At 38.8% G+C, this 18,152-nt stretch overlaps 1 protein-coding gene across 8 annotated transcripts in view; it reads right to left on the bottom strand.

Moving 5' to 3' along the window:
• The window catches only part of ITCH (itchy E3 ubiquitin protein ligase), a 58,848-nt gene that overhangs the window by 30,719 nt on the left and 9,977 nt on the right, over positions 1-18,152 (bottom strand). For 3 of the 8 annotated variants that reach the window (XM_041474476.1, XM_041474477.1, XM_041474475.1), the window contains exons 1-2: positions 2,852-2,955; positions 2,138-2,228 (exon numbers count right to left, since the gene is read on the bottom strand). The exons of 1 other annotated variant lie outside the window; for it this stretch is intronic. In XM_041474476.1, coding sequence (XP_041330410.1) covers positions 2,138-2,207 — 70 coding nt within the window. In that variant the 5' untranslated portion in view covers positions 2,208-2,228; positions 2,852-2,955. Of the gene's footprint in view, positions 1-2,137; positions 2,229-2,851; positions 2,966-18,152 lie in introns of those variants that run through there. 4 more of the 8 variants (XM_041474483.1, XM_041474478.1, XM_041474482.1 and 1 more) reach the window with 2 other exon arrangements.

Genomic DNA, 18,152 nt, shown 5'->3' with positions numbered 1-18,152 from the left:
CTCTACAATCGTCTCCTGTCTATCACCAGCCAAGAGAATTCCTGGAGTTTATTACACTGCTTGTTAATAAGCTCAAAACATGATCTGCCTCTCACCAAGGCACTGTGGAAAATTGCCACAACTTCTCATGGACAGAACATCACTAAGAAAATGAATTTTGTGTAAAGTTTTCTGTAGCTAAACAAACTTACTGAAAAGCTGAATCCAAACTCTGGGTTCCAGTAGCTACCTCCTGTTCTAGCAACAACAAATCTGGACAAGACTTGCAGCTCTAGAGCTTTAATTTTGGTGGGGAGGGGGTGTGGTGGGTGGGGTGTTTTTTGGTGTTTGGATTTTTTTTAAGCATTCAGCATTACTGACTGCAGCATTCCCATCTTTCCAAACAAAACTGCTATGCTGCCTCCTTTATGATGTGTGTCTACCCTGATATTTGAGTCCCGGGTGTTCTTGGATTCAGTGGCAACACTGAACTCACAAAACAGTACTGAAGAAAAAGATATTATCATTTCCAGTTGGCCCCTGAATTCACTGTTCTGCAAAAAACAACTTGCTCCTCTGTGTGTTTGTCACCCACCTCAGCCTCAGTACATCCTTAAAAAGAAATGACTAATTCAGGCCCATCTGGCTAATCTCCCCAGCTTCCCTTTATAGCCTATGCTCCTTTAGAGATTTAGAGAAGTAGCTTAGTATAAACTGCTCTGAACTGCTCCCAAGGAAAACTCTTTCCCTGTGTATTACAAAGATCTCACAGAATTCAACTCATTAATTTTCACAAACAGCTCCCCATCCTTTCCCTCCTGTCCCCAGTACTTCTATGCTGTAGCACCTCATACCTGAACATCTCTAATTACCTCAAAGACCTGCCTGGGAGCAGCAGAAATCAGCAGATTTGTACCTACTTTCTAAGTTTGTTCTTACCTAGACACCCTGGAACTCCATTTAAAACTAACGAGGGAAGCAGAATGGAGTTCTGAGGGTAGGGCAGGTGGGAGGTAACACCAGCAACAGTTTGCTTAAGATGATGGCTGAACATCTACAGAAATTCAGACCTGAAATTCAAATACCTCAGTAATCCCAATTCTAAACACAGAAGCATTTATTCACTGTCTTTGTGTGAGTCTCAGGCCTTTAGTGGGGAAAGCCTTGGACAGCAGTCACCACTTCAATCCTTGGCTCTGCTCTCCATTCATGTGTGGAGGAGGTACCTCTGTAAAAACCTCTTCCAATTTCTCCCCAATATCAACTTGTAGGGACAAGATTTCTCTACAGCCTCACAGACTACTGACGAAACACTAGCTTGTGACCTCAGAGGGACAGCTACAGCCTGTGTAATAGTGAGATCCAATCTCCTTCCTAGTCTAAAGCTTTCTATCTATTTTTGACCATTCTTTTCATCACCACAATATCCCTTTTCTGAAACTACTGCATATACCCACAGGTCTTCACACTGAGGGTGCAAAATTTACTCCTGATGCTTCTAAACTGAGACCTGCATACACCCACGGACCTCCCATTCAGTTTTGATGCCTCAGTTAAATTTCCAGTAAACAAAAGTGAGGAAACCTTGATAATTAAGTTTCAATTGCTGCTCTGTTGGTAAGGCACTACAAAAAGTAAAGGCTGTAATGTAAATCCATCTCCAAACAATCAAGAGGTGTTCAATTACAGTGATATTCTCACCAACACTTTCATTAAATTCATCCCCTTTTTAATCCACTTCAATGGTAGTCATAAAAACATGTAACAAGGGATAAGCCATAAGTCAACTTCAATGAACAGCAGTATCAAGAAAAAGTGTCAGATTTGATATTATGCCAAGCTTCAGTAAGTGCAAGCAGTATCATAATGCACTATTACATTTCCAGGACTGCCTGTACAATTAACTTAACAGCAACCAAAAAGAATTATTCCTTTCTTATTTCTTTTATACCAATATGTATCATTTCAAAATGCATTTTAGATAAAACCCAGAATAAAGTAGTTGCTAAGTAATGATGGCCTAACACCAATCCTGACTTCTCTTGGATGTTTCACAATGCAAAACTTCCTGAAATGCAACACAGTAAACCCTGTTTAATTGTGGAAAAACACTGCCACATTTCTAAGCAGAAAAGACAGATAATTTCAGAAGGCTCACCAGTGATCTGAAGCTGTGATTTCATGGACAACCCACTGGCTGGTCCTGATCTGGACCCACTGCCAGCCATAATATGGGCTGGATCTTGAATCTGCATGAAGAGAGAATGCAAACATTTCAATACTCAGAAGCTCAAAAATTCGTCTGGCTTTTGACATGTGGATACATTATAGTGCAAACAAACCCACCATACTTGGTTTTTGTCTAGTTCCTTTCCATTTCCCAAAGTACAGAAAATCCTTTACAAAGGGCTCAGTCTCTATTACATGACCTGTAACTATTTAGGTCCTAGGCAAAAGAGGTCTTTTGATTTTGTCACTTCAATCTGTGAATAAATGAGTAAATAATGTTCTAATTCCAAAGTTTGCTGTGCTTCTTATGCTTAAAACATCTGCTTGTCTTGATGTCATAAATCCTGGGTAGGTTTATCTTTCCGTGTCAAGTACTACTTGGTTTTAAAAATAAACAAACACCACAAGCATAAACAATCCACAAGCATAGCAAAAAGACTGAAAATAAATTATTAAATTAAAAAGGGAAGTTCAAATTTAGAGAAACCTGCTTTTGTATCTTTTTTGGTTTTACTTGGTCAGAGCAAGTCTACAGACAGGGGCTGTAACACTACAAAGGACTTAAATAAAAAAGGAAATACATCACTTTTGAAAGAGAACAAGACAATTTTCAGTTACTGCACAACTTTTCTTCTTGACGCACCTCAACCCCCACACCAAAGCTGGTCTGATCCTCCCAGCCCAAGGCAGCACATGTTCCTCCTTGCAGTATTTCGTTTTGGAGGGGCAGACAAAGTGGACAACGTGCATCATAGAGCTTCCAAAGAAATTAAATAGTGTACTATTAAATTAAACACAGTCATCACTCTGGAAATACCCTGATACCCCTGTCACCTATTCATTTTTCAAACACTTTTCACCTCAGCATCTCTTACCAACTGAACTCCATTGCAAAATGAACAATCTGCTGGATACAACTTCCAAAGCACTTGCTGCATCCCTGTCATGCCCTGTTCCCTCCTTCCACACCGTCTCCCTGCTCAGAACCTACTGCAAACCATTTGTGCACCTCTCTGGGTGACCCCCGCTCATGGGGCTCAGCTGCTGTGGCCAGGGAGCTCCTCTTCAGCCCTGAGCCCCCACTGATGCTCTGCTTTGGGCAGCCACCAGACGGGATCCCAACGCAGAGCAAACATCCCGTGCCAGCTCTCAAGCATTTTTCTGCACATATTACTTCCAGCAAGGAAAGGAAAGTGTTAGCTTAGACTGCTGCTGTCTGTATCCTGAGTCACAAGACTCCATTTACAAACCCACAGTTGATAACACCACAAGCAGTTTATCTAACCCCAAACATGCTCAGCCACACCAAGTGTGAAAAACACCATTCACTTGTGTTAAAATTTTAGAAGTTTAATAGTAATAAAATAGTAATAAAAATTAGGACAATAAGAATTTGGACAATCAAAGTTAGGAAAATAAAAGACAACAAAAAGGCAAAGAATTACGGACGTCCGGGAGCTTTTGCATTCTGCCACAAAAGCACACCTTGCTAACAAAGGATTAACCCTTAAAAGCCTGTTACATATTCATATATCTCATATATGATTCAAACATTCCTTTCAAACTACAGGTATTTCTGCTTAACTTCAACTCCCTCCCCCCCATCTTGTAAATCAATCACTGAGGTTCCTCGAAGTCTGGGTTTTCCTGATAAGGAGGTAATAATTCTTCTCTTGGGATTTTGGGGTCTTGTTGCTGTTATCTCTATGTGAAGAATTTCTTGATTATCTTACCCATTCCTTGAGCTAGTTACAAAAAGTATCTTACATCACATAATTTCTATTTTAATACTATGCTATAGCCAAAAAACTATATTTACCACACTACTTTAAAAGACATCAATACAGCACTACTTAAAAGAGATTAATACACATAACTTTCCAACATAACACATACAGTATTCATTTTAATATTTGCAAAGAGCCAATCATATAATATGCATTTTTTACACCAAGGAAATCAGAATTTGTACAAGGAGATCAGGTCTCGATATGGCAATTTTCTTTTTGGAGGCTGCGATTTGAAGCAGATGTCTGTGACAGTGACTGTGGAAACTGTAATCCCACAGGTGTTTGAAAGTTGTGAAATGGGTAATTCTTGCATCCTGCAGCTTGCTGATGCCAGTGTTTCCTACTGCAAAATGTGACACCACCAAAAAGGGTGCTAATGACTTACTCAAATAGTATTTGGTGTTATTAGTATAGTTCAATGCTGTTACTAAATTTCAGATGTGACTCACACAAATTTAAATCATGTTAGGGTGAAAAAGATTTTAACGTAAGTTTTTAAAAAGTAGCCTAAATTTAAATGATTTAGAGGGCAATTCTTAATTCTGCTCCTGTGACTGGTTGTACCAACCTCCCGGGTATGCTTTATGCTGTATGAAAGCAACCAGATTACATCTAGATCAGCACAGACACACTGAATAGTCTGAAGGAGTTTGGATTTACAAAAGAGCTGCCAGTTCCCACCTGGAGAAATAACACTGCACAAAATACACCCGGGATCCCTGAAGGGGATCACTCTCTACTGAACTCCCACACTAAGCATTTACACCATACAACACTCATTCAGAAGCATGTGTTAAAGCCAACTTTGATTTCTAACCCAGCAAATACACTCAATAAAATTATTTTAGTAACATTTGATAATTTCCATTGAGAAGATGCAAAGAAAATCTAGCAGCTTAACCACATCTGAAATGAGTGTCCTGCAAACACCTGCTGAGTTAACACTTGTGGAAGTATAAATGATGAGACACATGACCTTCACCAACAACCAGCTTAAGGAAAATTCCAGGAATACACTGCCAGCCAAAACTTCTAAAAAAAGACACTGTACTTCATATTGTTTAGTTCTCTCAGCTGCTAGAAAGTTTCTAATTATTTTTGAACAATAAAACTCAAGAGACTTATTTTATTGTACTCTTGCTCAAATCTAGAGGCTGTACAGGTAAGCCCCATTAATTAACCAGGAAAAGCAGAGTTCCAGAGGAAAAAGAAGGAAGCAACAATTTACCTCTGCCCTGCACTTCCACGTCCCTGCCTCTCTTTCCATGTTTTCCAATACCTTGACTCCAGTGCCTCTTCTACTCCCGCTAAGTGCCTGCTGGGAAAGACTCCACAAGCAGAATACTGGTTCCATGCCAAGCTTCCAGCAAAGAATAATCACAGAAAACACACTGCAGCTTTTCTCTCAGCTGGGCACTAATTTAAGTCCCTTCCCTACCATGCATGTATATACTTGATCTGGACTTTTCACAACTCATAGAAATTTCATCAACTTCTCCACCTCCGTCAGTTTTTAGCTGGAATGGATTAGTAATTTAGAAAGTCTGTAGTGCAACACAGGAAAACGGGAAGAGAAAAGGTGGAATTATGTACACCTAATTCTGTTAGGAAACTAAGCTAAAATATACTGATTAGCCAAAGAAGAATCTGTGGTGATTAATGAAGTAGACTTAGAAGGAAGCAAAAGAGAGTGCAAAAGGCAGTGACACCGTCAGTCACACATATTCAGCTACTGTCTATTTACACTTAATTTTAAACATTTTACTCCTCTTTACTTATGTAACAAATACACCAAACAGATTTTGCTTATGTGTAAAAAGCTACTCTATTAAAAGCTGCAGATGATTTCAACTCAGAATCGGCCTAGGGCTACTTGTAAGCCTAATCACAAAATTCAACAACCGCTCCTCAATCATTATGAAAGTACTTCCATCTAGTTTTATTATAACAGAAATGGTACTTAGGAATGTGAAAAGCAAATGTCTTTATAAATTCAACGTAATGCTACACGCACTTTCTCAAGTTGAAACTGTCATTCCAAAGGTTGGAATGTATGTTCAGGTTTTTTTCTGCAGTAGAAAATCAAACACATCTTCATGGATATTTAGGGATTTTGTGTAGTTTGGGCTAGGTTTTGAGGGGTTTTTTTTGTTGGTTGGTGTTTTGCTGTTCTGGTTTTGTTTTGTTTTAAATTAAGCAAACTCCTATTGCCATTTTTCTCCCAGATGCTGCAACTCACTTCCAAGAAACTGTCAGAATCTGAAATTTAGGAACATCAGCTGAAAGGTTTGAGAGCTGTGACAGAATGACTGGGTGTTCAGAGCATGATCAGGTAAGTATGATTTTCTCATAAATGAGGAAGACAAATTGTTTGGCATATAAAAAGATAGAACGGAGACAGAGTATCTTCTTGCAACTAAAAATAAACCATTGAAATAGTTGTATGAACTTCCTCGGTGGCTGCATACCTGCTCCAAGGGAGGTTTGGTTCTATAACATCCTACCATAATATGTAAATTATTATATAAATTATACTCAGCTTCATAATTGCATGCACCATTGTTGGTACTAAGGCAGGTTTGAACAAACACTGCTTAAAATAACTCTGCTTCACAGCAGGAAACTCGGACCACGCGTTCTTTTGGTCCTGTTCTCTGAATTCCACCTGTAGTGCTTTCCCAGCAGCTTCCCCCTTGGCCTGACCCAGTGCTGCTGGGGTATTTTCACCCAAGACAACAAATGTCCACCACAATTTACTGTGCGAGGGGTAAAAGAAGGAGGAGAGTGCAACCCAAATGCTACACTGGGAAAAAGGAAGGCAGCAAAGGAGGATCTGTTATTTTTCTAAGAAATCACAAGAAAGCTGCTTTTATCCCCACCCTTTTTAGTGCTTTGTGGTTAAACCAAAGAAAGGGAAGAGCTGGGCAGGAGCTCCTCAACCCACAAAAATCAGGGAGTATCAACAAAAAAAGAATGCTATCAGTGGACTGAGAGACTTTCAGTGTAACACCAATTTACCTTGGATGACTATATTCAGCACTGAAATTTATCTGGTAAGGAACCAGCTTACTGAAGAAGGTAATTTTGTTTTGTATTTATTTGAAAGGAGGCACCGAGGTGAGAATGAAACCCTGTGACTGTATTACACACGCATAGCTTTGGAAATACGTTGGCACATGCTCTTTATAATTTAAAAAAATATTGAAATAATTGCACATTGTTGGCTGCTTTAAGTCTTATGTTTAGTAATTAATTTTAAGAATAGGTTAAGCTGCTCTTTGCAGGTGTTCCTATTCAAAGTGCTTTTGCAATTTCAACAATGGAGAAAAAAACCTGCATAATGAAAAAAATTCTTTTAACATACCCAGTAATTTTAAAAATGGTTTTGAGAATCTCACTCAGGTTCAGGAATGTAACAGGAATACAGAGTTTTGGAAAAAAAACATAAAATATAAAGAATTTTGTTCAAAAAACTGCATGTAAAATGTAATATGTCCCTTTTATCAACAGGTATGTGATAAATACATGCACTTTTTTGTGTGTGAGAAATGTAGAAATACTTCTTCTCCTTCTACCCAAACACTGAACCCTCTCTTTAACTGAAGGCATGCATACTGTGGAAAAGGTTTTTCTCTTTAATGTTAGCTATAACTACACAGTGAGCCCGGACACAGACAGGGAGTTTGGCAACTTACTTGCTTAGCAAATTTGCAGTTACTTTAACTGTTCAAGTTTCATCTTAAAGTAAAATGTGGTTTGACAAAGCTGGTTTTAGTGGTTTACACATTTTTTTCCCCCCTAAAATAAGTTTTAAGGACGTGGTCAAGTTTGCTCAAACAAGTCAAAAGACAGAAAGAAACTGCTGAGTAATCAACCAGGGAGAAAAGAATAGACACAGATTATAAGGGTGTTGAGTACATATTGGAAAGGGAAGCAATTATGAGGTTTGCATCACGGGATATTTATATAAGGAATGGATCAGAGAGGTTTAACACAGAGTGCAGCTTGGCTCCCTTTGGCCATTACTTTTTGAGCAGTAGTACATCCATTCACCAAGAAGTCTGGAAAATCCACGCAGTCTGTGCCAGAATACAATTGCTGGAATTTAAAATGCCCAAATTGGTTTTTGCACAAATGTCAGATACATGATGGGTCTGAAAAGAGGCTGGATTACTGAGCTGTGTGGTCCTGTCTCCCCTGCTATCAGAGCCAGCACAGGCACAGCTCCCTGCAGCCTCCATGCTCAGGTTGTCCAGGTACAAGCCAATGTCCACACAGCTGCTCTGAGAGAAACAAGAGTGATCCTGGCTGAAAGATAAGACTGGAGCCAATTCAATACACAGGCTAAAAATATGTTTGTGGGGAATACAGTTTAATCGGTTTGGGAAGCAAACCAAGTGACATGACCTTCAGAGGCTGCAAGGAGCGACAAGCAAGATATATAAACCACAAAACAAATGAAAAAGAGGTGCCCAACTCCTGTCCTGGCCCTACAGTAGACTTACTAATGAGAAATTCTTAATGCTGAAGTAGAAGCTTCATCTACTATCCTGCCTTAAAATTGTGTATTTTTTTTCGTATCTGAACTATATATACAATATATATGATCTATTGTGCTCCTGGCTCAACATAGGAATCACTTTCTTTTTACAGCTCCTTACAGATGATCATTTCTGCACCCTTTCCAAGGACAGTGGTATACCAAGAGTCAGAAGTTACATCTTCTCTAAATCAACAGATCTAATTCTACAAGTGAGATTTTCTGAATCTGTTCTCCAGAGCCACCATCCTAAACTTTTTTAGTGAATCTTTTACTGCTATGAGGAAACAAACCTTATAGAGAATGGAGATGCTAAATTGAGATGAACAAAGTAGGGATGAAAATGTGCATAAATCAGCTAAACAAGAGCTAAAATGGCTTTGACTGATAACAAACTTTGCACTTCTTGCAAGAATAAAACAGGAATGTTTGTGTCAAGGCCAGGATGCCTTCACTCTGATAAGACTCCAGCACAGATGCCTGACCAGCAAAACAGCCTGTGCTTCAAAGAGGAGAGTGCCAACAGGGTTATGTCACATCACATATGTCATTCCATTTCCTGTCAGCCCAACAGGAAAACAGACCGTAGCTTTAAAGAGATGGATATTCCAAATAAGGAAAAAACCAAGCAGCATTAGCTTCCACTAAAGATTTACGGAAGCTGAAGTAAGCCAGATTCTGAAGCAAAGGACGAGCAAAAAACAACTCTTGACTCCCAGAGGATATAAAACATCCATATGTGAAGTAGTTTGTTATCACCAACAGGAACCTGAAGCACAATAAACAGTGACAGACACCATTAGTTCCATCCTCTGCAAAGCACGAAAGAGACACTGGATATCCCCCCTCAACACACGGAAATGTTCTGGTGTCTGAGTACACAAGTGAGAGGGTGAGTTAATGAAATGTGTGAGAGGGTACAAGTAACGCGAGATTTTAAAGGTAACTATCACATTCTCTGTGGTAAAGAGAGTGAGACTCTTTACCCTGTAAACTCATACTGAATTTTGTTTAACTAACTTCCCGTGACCTCAATGCAGCATGAATGATGAGCGTGACACTATACTGATATACAACAATGGCATCAAAAAATGATTGTCCCAAACAGACCTTAAATTACAGCAGCAAACACTAAGCAGTGACATACTATCAATCTTAAACACCTTTTCTAGAAACAATTATTTATGCAACAGTAATCCTCAGTGCTGATTTCTTGTTCCTAAATACCTACCACTTCAAGAGACAACTGAGCATGGGAAACTCTTCTGAATCGGAAGTTTTTTTAGTTGGAAATGTTGAAAAACATTCATACTGCCTACCAAAGCAAAGACATTGCCCAAGGAAAGGCACAATAGCTCTGGAAACATTGTAGGCAGACACCCAGTGATATTCACTTTAACTTTTCCCTGAATACCTGGGATCACCAGGTAGTGCTCCTTGTGCAAATGGCACAGGTTAGAAAAACTGGTCGATCAGCTTCAGCCTGAGGAGAAAAACACTTCCAACACTGCTTGCAGTTCAAATTAAACTGTTTTCAGGCCTCCCAGACTGGAGACTTACAGCAAAATTATAGCAAATTCAGTCATTAGCATTGCTCTGGAACAAGAAGCCTGCTTGTAAAACCTGCATCTCAGCAGAAATAGGTCACATGACTTTTTCCTACACACATGTAGCACTTGATTCTGAATAATAGAATGGGAAAAAGACATGTAAAGAAACAGAACTGCAATATAAAAAATTCCAAGACAGACAAGCATAATTTGACAGTTTCTCACACTTTCAGTAGTACATCAGAAATTCCCCAACCACAAGCTGTTTTTAGACTAAAACTGTGGCAGGCAGGACAAAAGGAATAAAACTGGCATTGCCACCAACTCAGACAACTTCCCTATGGACTTCCTTCCTCATTAGGAGGATGTTAGCTTTTACTAACTTTTAAGAAATGCTCAAAGAATGTACATGAACATCATATGCCTTTTGCTTCATTTCCAAAAGCTGGCAAGAGCAGGCACTGCAGAGAGCTGCACAGGGTAATTAAAACCATTTGTAAAAACAAAGAGATGGTCTATTTTTGTTTCAGCCATTTCCTTCTCATGGTACTATCCATTTCAAAGAGGACAACAATTCATATATGCAAACCACTAAGCTAAAACTGGTTCACTGCTGTAATCTTCGAAATACAGCAATACTTAAAATGGCTGGTTCTTAAACGCTGTCACTGGAAAACATCCATGAAACTTGGCATGCATGGTCACCCCCAGTACAGAGAACTAAACTAGTATCAGGATGACAGAGCAGAAGGCAACTGGAATAGTTGTAAGTCACAACCACATACTCAAAAAGATTTTTGAATTACTGGATTTACCCGTATTCACTGGACATTAACTGGATTAATTCCTGTGTTTTACAAACCCCTGCTTTCAGAAATTAATTTTGGCCTTTAAAATTCTTCACAAAAAAATCTTGGTAATCACATAATTTCAACACAATACTGCACTGACTAAAACTGTTTCATTCTAATACTTCTGTGATGAGGTTTCAGGAAAATTTCCCAGTGGGAGTTCATGACCAGAACAAAGTTACAATCTGTGGAGTGGAAAGGTAAGTATTTACTTTGCTACCTGCACAAGACAAATTGCTTTTCATTCAAGAAACCAGATATTCAAGCCTGTTCCTTTATAGATGAGAGTTCCCAGGTGTTATCATGGGCTGGCAACACACAAAGCAAAAGCTCATTTATAGGGGTATGTACTCTTTTATCTAGTTCATGATGGGCAAAACTCTTTCCTAGGCCCTCTTTTCTGGAAGGTCAAGAGTTTTAACTCACTGCTGGCTGCCTTTTCTCAATGGACACCCCTAAAGGTGTGAGCACACAACAGTTTTACTTATCAAACACACCTGAACATATTTGGTTGAGGAGGCAGAGTGAACACCTAGCAGCCAGCCGTGATTAACCTATTACACTGCTCTGCTGTGACCGTCACATTTCTTAGAGAATGGTTTAAATGAAATTCAGCTTGCAAAACAAATCCACAATCTGAAACCGACCAGGTGACAGCATTGGGAGCAGAGAGTTTATGTCCTTAAAAGGTGAAAGTCCTAGAATTGGGAATGATTTGACTATACAGTGAACCAACTTCTCAGAATGAGCAATACTCTTCTTCCATAGGGAAATACCCTTTTAGCATCTCCAAAATCCCTCTGACCTTGAATATTCCTGTTACTAGGACTGTTAGATTGTTATTCTAGATCTCTAATAAAAAAAGGCATCAAGTTCTAGCAACCAGAGCTCTCATATCTTGTAGAAATAAATTACAGCTTCCCCTCTTAATTCTTCTACTTCCTTGCACTGTGAACCATATCCTACATGGACTTTTGAGGAAACAGAGGTTAAAGAAATATTCTGTGCTGTAACTTTAGGGATATCCTTCCCCAGAAATAAGTCAGACTGAAGCAATGTAATCAACAGCATGTATTTCCCTAACAGGCAATAAAACATTTTATATTTCACTTTTAAAAAAAACCCCACAACTGTTACATTTTGAGAATAAAAAAAAAATAGAAAAAAAGAATAAAGTACCTAGAAAGTATAAACAGTATTTTTTCAGTGGTAACCTTGGAGGAGAATTTTATCCAGGGAAAAGCACGCAGTGTGGCCAGACACTTCCAAGCAGTCAGTGTTAAACTGCTCTGACATTAACCTGACCAGGTATCGGAGAACATTTAGTGCTTTCTAGAAACTGCAGCTGCTTGATAAACACAATACCCAACAGCACACAGCCTCAGTTATGGCTCACCGAAGTAACATCCCACCCTGGCTGTAGAAATACATGTATCTGTTTTGTAATTCAGAGATCAGGTTTCCCAATTCACATTTTATCAGAAAGGATGACTTTGAGCCCAAAGAAGCACTGAAGAGAAGTACCACGAGGTAGTTAACAAAACAGTTACCCAAAACAATAATGTTTTGTTTCATCTGCCCTGTCAAAGCTTATTTAGCCCTATAGCCATGTTTAGCTTCAGTTGGCTCAGAGGCAGAGAGGCTCCCACAAAGCAAAAATCCCAGTCTTGAGCATCTGAGTCAAATATTCATGGTGCTGTTCCCAACAGGTTATTTCAGACCTTACCATGACAGCATGCAAAGGAATCTTCTGAAGAACTTTATCCAAACTCCCTTCCTGCCTGTTGCTATGGGAAGGGGAATGAAAGAAGTTATCTGGAGGCCTCTGCTTATTACTGCTTCAGCTGCATGACACAGCAGTGAGAAGAGATAGTCACATAAATCCACAAGCTATAAGCTACTTATTAATGTTATTTAATTAATTTTTGATTAGGGCAATGAAATAATCTTAATGTGATCACTCAGAGGAAAAACTCAAGTCAAAATTTTACATTATTTCACATCCTTTAGGCAATTTTCTTATAATCTATTAACTGATGATTGCCTGGAAGAAGTATTTCAACAGTTTCCCTGCAATCCAAGAAGTTAATAGAAGCAGTGCGGAAAAACACAAATTAACACTTATGTATTTAAAACAAAGGCATTCATGGATTAAAACCATGAAACATGTAACATATGAACAAAACTTGAAAAGATGAAAAGACACCAGAAAAAAAAAATTTGCCTGTTATGAAGCGCCCAGAAAATTAAGGACAAGGAGACAAAATACACAGAATAGTCACTGACTTTGAAGTCAGGGTACCTAATCTTATGAAAATTTTCACTGAGGATGAGAAAAGCACGCTTGGTTTAACTCTTTCTGAAATTTCTGAGATTTCTGAAAACAGTCTTAGCAAGTGCCAAACTACGTTTATATATTTACCTCTCAGACCCTTTCCATGTATTTCTGCTCTTCCCTATGTTTTGTACTTAAGCAAAACACAATCTAAGAATGATCTGAAAATAACATAAACGCATTACTAAAAGAGCATACAAGGATATCTTCAAACAAGAACACATTTCCAGAAATTGCTTTTAATTTGTTCCTTTTTTTTTTTTTTTTTTTTTTTTTTAAATAGAAACAAACAATAATTTGGGCTGGAAATGGTTTCTGGGGGTCATCTCTCCAACAGGGAGAGATCAACCCTCCAAAACAAGGAACATCAGTGTTAACCCAAGCTGTTCAATTGACTTGTAGAAATGTTCACTACACTCAACGATGAGCAAAATACAAATTATAATAAAGGCATCTGAACGATATTCATGCTTGTAGATACAATGACAACAAAGTGAGTGGCTCTGAGGCTTTACACAAACACATACCATTTCACTAGGGCATGTAGTGCATAAATGTGCATAATGCCTTCCATCCTTAACATGCCAGCCTTTCACAACTCCCTGCCACACTGCTGCTGAAACCTACCAAGGAAACTAAAACATATTAAAAATAAAATTACAAAAAGATGCATTCATTGGAAATTTTATTCCTCTTGATATTGGCAATAATATGGTAAGAGATTACTCACAGTCAAGATTGCTTATTTCTATCAAAACTTCATACCACAAACCAAACAGCTTCACTAAAACCACAGGAAAAATCTAACAGTTAAAACAAATAACCCAAACATTGTAGATGACAAGATTTATTTTGTTACATGACTTATTTATTAGAAGTGCAATAATTTTTTCAGTGTATGCTTGTACATTCATTTCAGGTGGCTTTCAACTGAAAGACTGAGAAGAGTTTCCAAGCTAACTCCTTTGGAAGGATTCTCCTGCTCAGTTTTTCAGCTACTCCTTTAACACCTTAGGATGTGTATTTCCCTGCACCTTTTATTAATAACAGTCTATATAAATGCTTCACTTGTTCTCAATTTAGGTGGAGTTTTTTTGTTTGTTTCTTCTTGAAGACTTTCACTGCTGCTTCATTTCCAAAACTTGTTCATATAGTACACATTCAGAGAAAATTAAAAGAATAATAAAACCTGTATTTAAGACTAAGACTACTTCAGCTTATACCAGCTAATTGCATTGTCTTCTATATGGCTTCTAAGCTTCACTGTGGGAATTACTTGCCAAAACAGATTCCCATTTTCTTACAGACCCATTTTCACCTCCTGTACTGTAATCTTGCTAAAAACTCTGTCCGCCCACACCTTTCACAATTACTGTAGTCAACCTGTCTCTTTTATGCTGCAGCCCCTTTCACAATGGCACAGCCTTTTCCAGTGATGGTCTCTGAACTCCCCCATGAGGATTTGCTGTGCCCACACCCACAAGCAGTGCAGTACAACAGGAATGGGACCAGGCAGGAAGGTCTGCAGACCTGAAACCCACATGGGATATGTTCTTGGAGTTTTAGTTTGGAATAGCTCCACTGGGATCCCACAGTCCAACATGAGCAGGACCACAGCTTCCAGTTTAGTTCCATCCAAAAGCAACTCAGCTTCCTTGATCCAAGCTGATTTCACAAGTCAAATCAAGGGCAGTCTGTGAGAACATTCAGTGGATTAATTTCCAAAGTGCACTCCTTCTCCAAATTAAAACAATTAAACGACTAATGAAGATTGCTTCTTTTCCTGTTCTCTCTGCTATGCATTCTGGCCATGAGGAAAACCTCCACAGGTCTCTCACATTCAGTGACTCAAGTTCACTCTTTTTGCCTTACTTCTGTTCTCCTTTAATTCCCTGCACACAGACAAGAGTATTTTCATGTGTGACCTTGCTGGGCCACTTTGTTTCTGAAATGCCACCTTTCATTCCATTCTGACAGTTTCAGAAGAGATTCTTTTTCAGAATATTTTCCTTTATAAAATTATAAAAATGAAAACCCAAAGTTTCTCACTCTCCATCAAGTGGAACAGGTATGCTTTTTCTTTTCTTCTGTGCAAAATCAAGGCTAGAAAATTGCTTCTACAAAACTACTAGGAAGTTTTAACTGCTGTGCTCTGGTTTAAGAAAAAAGAGTATTTTTAGTCAAATAGATTAAGATTACATTTAGACTATATGTCTATTTAATATGAATGATGAATGCTGTAGGTAAAAAAAAAGTCTGTCATAAAGCACAACGTATTTGTGTCATCAAACAGGGTAACAGATTGTCTCCCTGAGGCCTAAGTGATGAACCAGACCACAGAACTGCTTGTTTCATGTGGAAGGAAGAGCAGCCACTGAGTACCACTATCTGTGTAAGCACAAAAGTTCTTTATCACAAGGAGTATAAATTTCCAGAAGTATTAGCCATCTACAAACATGGTGAAAAACTGAAGTTTGTTTTCCTGTTCATTTTATACGTTAATCAGTGAAGCCCACTCTGTGCCACATTGAAGTGAAAAGTCCAACTCCTGTGAGTGACTCTCCACATTCCTGGTACTGAAAAAAAAATGACACTCCTTTCTTCGAAAGAACAAGGATGATCCAAGAAGCTACAGACTGTGCACTGTCATCTCAGCCTTAGGGAGGTCAGGGAGCAAATTCTCATAGGAGCCATTTCCAAACATAATGTGGACAAAAAGTGATTTGTATTAGTCAGCATGGGTATATAAAAAGGAAATAATGATGTCTGACAGACCTGACAGCATTCTTTGAGAAGATGACTTGTAGCTGGGACAACACCATGACCTACAACATCCTCACACAAGGGGATGAAGCAGGGGCCAGGCACAACAAGGGGGTAGACTGCAAGCCTGGATGAAGGGCAAGGTTCCTGGGGCTGGGATCAGAGGTGCACTGCCCAATTAGAACCCAGGCATCAGTGCTGTAAGCCCAGAGGTACAGACTTCATCAGCACTGTTTAAGTTCCCCATTTATGATCTGGACCCAGCTCATCCTCAGCAAATATGCTGATGGAACAAAAATTGCACAAGGGGAAGTGCAAAGTTCTGTACATGGGGAGGAATAAACCCATGGACCAGTAAAGGCTGGGGGGCAGCTGGACAGAAAACAACTCTGCAGAAGACACTGATGCTGTTGTACATGAACTAGCAATGCTTCCTCACAATAACAACAAATAAAAGGGTTGGCAGCATCCTGGATTAGGAAAAAGCACCACTTGCAGCATGAGAAAGGTGATCCTTCTCTTTCATTCTAATTCTAGAATTAGAATTTGGCTCCCCAAATCAAGAGTGACACAGATGGAGTATGTGACACCAGCAAAGGGCTATAGAGACAATAAAGTGATTGGGAAGAGGCTGAGAAAGCTGGGATTGTTAAGCCTGGAAAGGGGAATGATCAGGAGGATCTTATCAGTGTGTATAAATACTCAAAGGGTTAAAAGGCTTAAGGCAGACTCTCCCTAGCAGTACTGAGGGATGGGACAATAGGCAGCAGGCACAAATTAAAATACAGGAAATTTAACTTAAAAACAGGGGATGGAGTTATTTATTTTTCTGTGGGGTGGTGGAAGAGCAGAGAACTTGTCAAGAGAGGTTAAATCACCATTCTCAGAACCATTCCAAACCCAACTGAACACATTACTGATCGCTGTAACTAGCCTTGCTCTAAGAAGATGAATTTGGATCAGGCCATGTCCAAAAGTCTCCTCCAACTTCAGGTATTCTGTGTATTCTGGGATTCTTTGAGCTTCCTAAAACAACCTCAGTAATTCCTGTTGTACCTGTCCTGTTTTTCTTTTTGAGTCTCTGTCCTGTAGCAGATTCCTCCTCTTAAGAGACATCTACCAAGCTGGTTATAGAGGCTATTTTTTTTTTTTTTTCCAAACTGAGGATCCCTTTCAGTGTTCAGTTATTAATATAGCTTAAGTTTTACTAGTTTGAACAGAAAGGCACAGATCGCATATATCAGTATTACATTTTCTTCAGGTTCAGTAATGTTCATCTTGAACATCAAGATTTTCATTTCTACAGTTTTTTCTATCTCCTACACTAAAATTCAATGCACAAGTCTGCACCAGGTATTTCTTCTCACTTAACAACTACTTCCATTTCCCTTATTGCTGCTGTGTATGATAATGAACAGAGCAATATAGCTTGAGTGAATTTCCTACAAGTCCAGCACTACACAGACCCAAGTGTCAGCTAGCTCCAATTAATGACAATCAGGTTACATGAAACTGAAAAACATGCAAAAGTCTACTGCTTCAACTGTCCCAACATAAAGTTGTTACTGGACACTTCATATGCACACTGGTTTCCTGGCTTATTTTCATTTTCCTTCGCCCTAATAAGAAACCTCACCAAAAATTCACGTATCACTGCATTGGAACCTGTGGTATCCCATTGTTATAAAAACATAAGAGGTGAGAAAGTCATTAAATATCATGGGTGATACTCTGTTTATTCAAAAAGGTATCAATTTGTTAATGTTTTCACCTATTTCCTTCATATTAACTTACATGGTTATTATTTACCCAAGCAAATCTGGACAGTACCTGTATGTTGTTCCATATCTCTCTCATGCTTCTTTAAAGCCGCTGTCCTGGTACTTTCAATCAAACTAATTACTCTTTTACCTAAAAAATATCCCATCTGTGACAAATTTAGGCTAGAGAGTTGCTTAAAGGATCCTCTAACAGTTTCTAAAAGCTTCTCCTAAGTGTCTATATAAATTAGTCCAAACCTCAGTGGGAAAAATTGGCACTGAAGTTCCACTTATGATACCAAAGCTAAACAAACATGATGCTGTCAAAAATCCCCACAATGTCTACACAGGTAAC

This window comes from Pyrgilauda ruficollis, unplaced genomic scaffold (genome assembly GCF_017590135.1).
Source record: "Pyrgilauda ruficollis isolate IOZ18807 unplaced genomic scaffold, ASM1759013v1 scaffold323, whole genome shotgun sequence".
In the NCBI taxonomy this organism is placed as follows: Eukaryota; Metazoa; Chordata; class Aves; order Passeriformes; family Passeridae; genus Pyrgilauda; species Pyrgilauda ruficollis.
Note: the sequence above shows the minus strand (reverse complement) of the source record. Positions and strands in the feature narration are given on the sequence as shown.